At 44.1% G+C, this 8,548-nt stretch overlaps 1 protein-coding gene across 1 annotated transcript; it reads right to left on the reverse strand.

Moving 5' to 3' along the window:
- Positions 1-1,184: 1,184 nt before the first annotated feature.
- Positions 1,185-2,612, reverse strand: LOC128226246 (uncharacterized protein K02A2.6-like). Its single transcript, XM_052936130.1, has one exon. The coding sequence runs from the start codon at positions 2,610-2,612 to the stop codon at positions 1,185-1,187; it is 1,428 nt and encodes a 475-aa protein (XP_052792090.1).
- Between the last annotated feature and the right edge of the window lie 5,936 nt (positions 2,613-8,548).

Here is an 8,548-nt window from a genome sequence, read left to right on the forward strand (position 1 = left end):
ACTGAATCCCATGCCTGTTTTGGCATTTCAGTCATTTGAAGTGGTTCCCTGGAGTTTTTATCAGTTGCTGCGAGACAGGGAATACAACTGTTACACAAGTCCTCAACCATTTTGTCCATTTTTGGAAAGTACACCTTTTCGCGCAATAGTTGTTTTGTCCTAACTATTCCTGGGTGTCCTTCGTGTGCTATTGAAATTGCCTTCTGTTGCAACTGTTTAGGTAGCACGATTCTATTTCCATGCAAGAGAACTTCACCGTTTTCGAACTTCACAACTGTCATTTCATTTCTCACGCGTGCAAGTGTATCTAGTACCGTGTTGTTTTTGTAATTTGATTTCCACGAGGATTGTCTGACGTTTTGCATCACCTGTGGTAGGTCGCTGTCACGGCTTGTCTCATTGATTATGTCATGCAACGTCATCGCTTTTGGAACATCATGGTATGTAATGAATGACAGGTATTCTTCTGCAATTTTTCCTGCGTTGCTTGCTTGAGTCTTAGTGACATCGGGGTGCCTACTTAGGTAGTCTGACATGTTTGATTCACCTGGCTTGTATATGACATCAAAATCATAGGCTTGCATTTTCATTCGCCACCGTTCGAGTCTGGCTGGCGGCTTGGACTTCGGGTTTTTGTATATGTGTTCAAGCGCTTTTGCGTCTGTTATGACGGTGAATTTGTGTCCAAAGAGGTATACATGTATATGCCAGTGTTCAATGGCCCATACGATAGCTAAATTTTCTTTTTCGGTCTGAGAGTACCTTTTCTCGGTATCTGTCAATGATTTGCTTATAGCTAACTACTTTCCCTCCTTGCAGCATGATAGCTTGCATCTGCAACAGTTTGTGTTGTCAATTTTGGATCGAAATATGTCATTACAGTTTCACTGCTTAGATCCGATTTGAGTTTATCAAAAGCCTTTTGCTGTCTTTCTTCCCAAACGAATTTGACATCTTTCTTCACGAGCATTCGCAAAGGTTCTGTCGTTGTTGAGTAGTTTGGTATGAATCTGGAGACATAGTTTGTCATTGCGAGGAAGCTTCGTACTTCTGATGCGTTTTGTGGAGCAGGTGTGATTTTTGATTATTTCACACTTTTTTTTTGTCAGCAGAAAATCCGTTTTCACTGAAAATATAGCCGAAGAATTCAAGCGTTTTCTTGTTGAATTCACATTTCTGTTTGTTCAGTGTGAGGCCTTTTTCCTGTAGACGTCTAGGGCGGCTGCCAGTCTACGGTCGTGTTGCTCCTGCGAATTGCCATACACGATTATGTCATCGATGATGTTTTGTACACCTTCAAGTCCTTCAAGTGAGGTCCGTATTGCATTTTGGAAAACTTCTGATGCACATGTTAATCCAAAGTTTAGTCTTTTGTAACGTCTTAAACCAACATGTATAGTAAATGTGGTTATGTTGCGTGATTTCTTTAAGATTTCAAGTTGATGGTATCCCTGATTTAAATCCAATTTTGAGAATATTTTTGAACCATTCAAGTCCACGATTAGATCGTCAATTGTTGGTATAATGTGTCGAGTCCTTTTAATCGCTTCGTTAGGAAGGCGCATGTCTACACAGATACGTATTTCATTGTTTTTGCTCTTCAGTTTCGGTGCTACGACAATCGGTGATACCCATTCTGTTGGTCCATCTACCTTTTCGATTATATCCATGTCTTCGAGCCTTTTGAGTTCAATTTCCACCTGTGTTCGAAGGTGAAATGGTATTCTTCTATGTGTTTGCACAACGGGTTGAACTGTATTGTCTACAAATAACTCAATTTGTGTGTCTTTCAATTTCCCAATGCCTGTGAATACCTTCGGGAATTTTTCGCATATTTCACTTTTGCTTGTCATTGAATATATTTCTGGAACGGCTTGCAGTGACACTGATGTAGAGTATGATAACAGATTGCCACTGTTTCCTTTCGTTACGTATATCATGGCTGTCGTAAACTTGTCTTGGGTTTCTATCATTGCTTGAAACTGGCCCGTAATTTTGACAGCTTCAGTTGAACCATATGCATATACTTTCGTATCCGTTTTGTTTAATTTTGGCTTCGGTTTCATGGCGTTGTATGCTTTTTCATCAATGACATTTATCGATGACCCTGTGTCTACGAGCATTTTTAGGGCATGACCTTCGACTTTTACTTTGATTGTAGGTCGCTTGCAGGATATGTCTGGCTTGTTTGAATTTATTGCAAGTCCAAATGCAAATTCGTTACTGCTTCTTTCATTGCCCGAAATTTCGCTGTCTGAACATGTATCGGTACCTACTGTATGCACTGGCTTTGACTGTTTGCGTTTTGAACGACAAACAAGCTTAAAGTGATTCTTTTTCTTGCAAAAATTACATGTTTTGCCGGCAGCGGGACATTGGCCATTCAGGTGTGGATACTCCTTACCACAGTTTGTGCAGCTTCGTGTTTTCTGTTGTGACTGACGGTAAGTGTTGGTAGATTGTCGTTGTTGAGGATGGTTTGGTTTTCGCTTTTGCCTGATTGCATAGGTGTTGTAACTGTTGTTGTGTTTGGCTGATTGTTCTATCTCGCTTGCGTTTTTGTCGGATAATTCTAGAGATCGCGCTTCTTTGATCATTTCGTCTAAAGACATTTCTGATCTGAGCTCTTTGCGTCTTAGTCTTGTTGACGTACAGCCTTGTATGATTTGTGACTTAATTTCCTTGTCTACAACCTCGGATGTATGCTGGTACATCAGTTGGAAGTAGTTCGTAAATTTCTGAATTGTATCGTTAATTGAATAAAGTGTTTTAGAGTTGTATTTTTTTTAGTTGTATTAAGTTTAACTTGGTTGTCAGTCAATTATTGCAAATAGCATTAAGATTCGGTAATGTATCGGTCTCCAAGGGTTCCAGTACGTTTGCTGTTATTTTTAAAGATGCACTCTTACTCCCAAATAAAACTTACCACATTTAAAATCAATGTTTTTTTATGAAGAATACCAAGGGTAACATGGCAGAAAGGTGCAGTAAATACGGTATTTCTACCTTATGAGACGATAGAAGTTTGCAGTTAATATTTTTGCGTGTTCATGATATTCAGCTATTTAATATATATGATTACAATTAATCTTGTTATCGGTAATAGATATTTTCCAAAGATACATCATGTAGGAAATAGTTAAAGGTTAATCACTTAAAATCTATGTTTGTTATACACATGTATATATGGATTTTGAATAAGAGTTAAAATGAACACATATAAGAGCATGTATTTACAAAAGCCGTTCGTTATTATATTCCTGCATACAAAATTCAAATAGTAAAATTGGATTAGAATATCCAAAACAGTGATAACATCAACAAATTTCCCCGGCCTTACGGCCAGTCTACACGCGTACGGTTCGACTTGTTGATATACCACTGTAAAATGGTTAGTTCTTTCAAAAGTATAATTTAAAAGGTAATCATATACCGGTACATTGAAATAGCAAAATTGTAAGTAGCAACATAGACAAGCGAATAACAGTTCTGTACATCGATGTGTAGTGGGTAAAAAATCTTACATGGGCACTATACGGCCGGTTTTTCTATGTTTAAACACCCTTTATGTTGGGCGAGGAAGGATTATGCAGTTTTTGTGTGATGCAGAATCAGAATAAGCGTGCGTTAATAGAAGTTCAGTGCTGATCAAATGATTACTGTGGGTATATTTATTTCAGAGTACCCCGGGGACGTTTTGTCGACCTGAGCCAGCTCTTCCCACAGTTTCTCGTACATTTTAATAACAGCACTAGTTTTCTTTTTTTGGTATCATTATTTTGATACTTTTCAAGGAAAACTATTTTGAAGATAAAGAATGATAAACTATATAGTGTGTGATTTGGGTAAAATCAAGTAATTCGGATACTTGAACCAGTTGCGCTTATGGTTTCTTATATTATGTAATGTTATTATATTATCTTATACTAATTCTCTCTCGATTTACCAAACATGCTGTGGATGTTTAATTTTACACCGGGAGTACCAAACACGCTGGGAGCATGTAATATGACACCGGGAGTACCAAACATTCTTTGGAAGTGTAATATGACACCAGGAGTACCAAACAAGCCAGGGACATATACTTTGACACCACGGGGAGTACCGATATGTAATATGGTGACAGGAACAAAGACAAACACAACAATGACATGTAATATGGTGATGGGAGCACTTATGGACACGACAATGTTAAACAGTGACGGGAGCACTTATGGACACGACAATGACATGTTATACAGTGACGGGAGCACTGAGGGACACGACAATGACATGTTATACAGTGACGGGAGCACTGAGGGACACGACAATGACATGTTATACAGTGACGGGAGCACTGAGGGACACGACAATGACATGTTATACAGTGACGGGAGCACTGAGGGACACGACAATGACATGTTATACAGTGACGGGAGCACTGATGGACACGACAATGACATGTCATACAGTGACGGGAGCACTGATGGACACGACAATGACATGTCATACAGTGACGGGAGCACTGATGGACACGACAATGACATGTCATACAGTGACGGGAGCACTGATGGACACGACAATGACATGTCATACAGTGACGGGAGCACTGATGGACACGACAATGACATGTCATACAGTGACGGGAGCACTGAGGGACACGACAATGACATGTCATACAGTGACGGGAGCACTGATGGACACGACAATGACATGTCATACAGTGACGGGAGCACTGAGGGACACGACAATGACATGTCATACAGTGACGGGAGCACTGAGGGACACGACAATGACATGTCATACAGTGACGGGAGCACTGAGGGACACGACAATGACATGTCATACAGTGACGGGAGCACTGAGGGACACGACAATGACATGTCATACAGTGACGGGAGCACTGAGGGACACGACAATGACATGTCATACAGTGACGGGAGCACTGAGGGACACGACAATGACATGTCATACAGTGACGGGAGCACTGAGGGACCCGACAATGACATGTCATACAGTGACGGGAGCACTGAGGGACCCGACAATGACATGTCATACAGTGACGGGAGCACTGAGGGACACGACAATGACATGTCATACAGTGACGGGAGCACTGATGGACACGACAATGACATGTCATACAGTGACGGGAGCACTGATGGACACGACAATGACATGTCATACAGTGACGGGAGCACTGATGGACACGACAATGACATGTTATACAGTGACGGGAGCACTGATGGACACGACAATGACATGTTATACATTGAATTGACAGGAGCACTGAGGGACACGACAATGACATGTTATACATTGAATTGACAGGAGCACTGAGGGACACGACAATGACATGTTATACATTGACGGGAGCACTGATGGACACGACAATGACATGTCATACAGTGACGGGAGCACTGATGGACACGACAATGACATGTTATACATTGACGGGAGCACTGAGGGACACGACAATGACATGTCATACAGTGACGGGAGCACTGAGGGACACGACAATGACATGTCATACAGTGACGGGAGCACTGAGGGACACGACAATGACATGTCATACAGTGACGGGAGCACTGAGGGACACGACAATGACATGTCATACAGTGACGGGAGCACTGATGGACACGACAATGACATGTGATACAGTGACGGGAGCACTGATGGACACGACAATGACATGTTATACAGTGACGGGAGCACTGATGGACACGACAATGACATGTTATACAGTGACGGGAGCACTGAGGGACACGACAATGACATGTCATACATTGACGGGAGCACTGAGGGACACGACAATGACATGTCATACAGTGACGGGAGCACTGAGGGACACGACAATGACATGTCATACAGTGACGGGAGCACTGAGGGACACGACAATGACATGTCATACAGTGACGGGAGCACTGAGGGACACGACAATGACATGTCATACAGTGACGGGAGCACTGAGGGACACGACAATGACATGTTATACAGTGACGGGAGCACTGAGGGACACGACAATGACATGTCATACAGTGACGGGAGCACTGAGGGACACGACAATGACATGTCATACAGTGACGGGAGCACTGAGGGACACGACAATGACATGTCATACAGTGACGGGAGCACTGAGGGACACGACAATGACATGTCATACAGTGAGGGGAGCACTGAGGGACACGACAATGACATGTCATACAGTGACGGGAGCACTGAGGGACACGACAATGACATGTCATACAGTGACGGGAGCACTGAGGGACACGACAATGACATGTCATACAGTGACGGGAGCACTGATGGACACGACAATGACATGTCATACAGTGACGGGAGCACTGAGGGACACGACAATGACATGTCATACAGTGACGGGAGCACTGAGGGACACGACAATGACATGTCATACAGTGACGGGAGCACTGATGGACACGACAATGACATGTTTTACAGTGACGGGAGCACTGATGGACACGACAATGACATGTCATACAGTGACGGGAGCACTGAGGGACACGACAATGACATGTCATACAGTGACGGGAGCACTGATGGACACGACAATGACATGTCATACAGTGACGGGAGCACTGATGGACACGACAATGACATGTTATACAGTGACAGGAGCACTGATGGACACGACAATGACATGTTATACAGTGACAGGAGCACTGATGGACACGACAATGACATGTTATACAGTGACGGGAGCACTGAGGGACACGACAATGACATGTTATACTGTGAGGAGAGCACTGAGGGACACGACAATGACATGTTATACAGTGACAGGAGCACTGAGGGACACGACAATGACATGTCATACAGTGACAGGAGCACTGAGGGACACGACAATGACATGTTATACAGTGACAGGAGCACTGATGGACACGACAATGACATGTTATACAGTGACAGGAGCACTGAGGGACACGACAATGACATGTCATACAGTGACGGGAGCACTGAGGGAGACGACAATGACATGTTATACTGTGAGGAGAGCACTGAGGGACACGACAATGACATGTTATACAGTGACAGGAGCACTGATGGACACGACAATGACATGTCATACAGTGACGGGAGCACTGATGGACACGACAATGACATGTTATACGTACAGTGAGGGGAGCACTGAGGGACACGACAATGACATGTTATACAGTGACAGGAACACTGATGGACACGACAATGACATGTCATACAGTGACGGGAGCACTGAGGGACACGACAATGACATGTCATACAGTGACGGGAGCACTGATGGACACGACAATGACATATCATACAGTGACGGGAGCACTGAGGGACACGACAATGACATGTTATACAGTGACGGGAGCACTGAGGGACACGACAATGACATGTCATACAGTGACGGGAGCACTGAGGGACACGACAATGACATGTCATACAGTGACGGGAGCACTGAGGGACACGACAATGACATGTTATACAGTGACGGGAGCACTGAGGGACACGACAATGACATGTTATACAGTGACAGGAGCACTGATGGACACGACAATGACATGTCATACAGTGACGGGAGCACTGAGGGACACGACAATTACATGTCATACAGTGACGGGAGCACTGAGGGACACGACAATGACATGTCATACAGTGACGGGAGCACTGAGGGACACGACAATGACATGTCATACAGTGACGGGAGCACTGATGGACACGACAATGACATGTCATACAGTGACGGGAGCACTGAGGGACACGACAATGACATGTCATACAGTGACGGGAGCACTGATGGACACGACAATGACATGTTATACAGTGACGGGAGCACTGATGGACACGACAATGACATGTTATACATTGAATTGACAGGAGCACTGAGGGACACGACAATGACATGTTATACATTGAATTGACAGGAGCACTGAGGGACACGACAATGACATGTTATACATTGACGGGAGCACTGATGGACACGACAATGACATGTCATACAGTGACGGGAGCACTGATGGACACGACAATGACATGTTATACATTGACGGGAGCACTGAGGGACACGACAATGACATGTCATACAGTGACGGGAGCACTGAGGGACACGACAATGACATGTCATACAGTGACGGGAGCACTGAGGGACACGACAATGACATGTCATACAGTGACGGGAGCACTGAGGGACACGACAATGACATGTCATACAGTGACGGGAGCACTGATGGACACGACAATGACATGTGATACAGTGACGGGAGCACTGATGGACACGACAATGACATGTTATACAGTGACGGGAGCACTGATGGACACGACAATGACATGTTATACAGTGACGGGAGCACTGAGGGACACGACAATGACATGTCATACATTGACGGGAGCACTGAGGGACACGACAATGACATGTCATACAGTGACGGGAGCACTGAGGGACACGACAATGACATGTCATACAGTGACGGGAGCACTGAGGGACACGACAATGACATGTCATACAGTGACGGGAGCACTGAGGGACACGACAATGACATGTCATACAGTGACGGGAGCACTGAGGAACACGACAATGACATGTTATACA

The sequence above is a fragment of the Mya arenaria genome, chromosome 3 (assembly GCF_026914265.1).
Source record: "Mya arenaria isolate MELC-2E11 chromosome 3, ASM2691426v1".
In the NCBI taxonomy this organism is placed as follows: Eukaryota; Metazoa; Mollusca; class Bivalvia; order Myida; family Myidae; genus Mya; species Mya arenaria.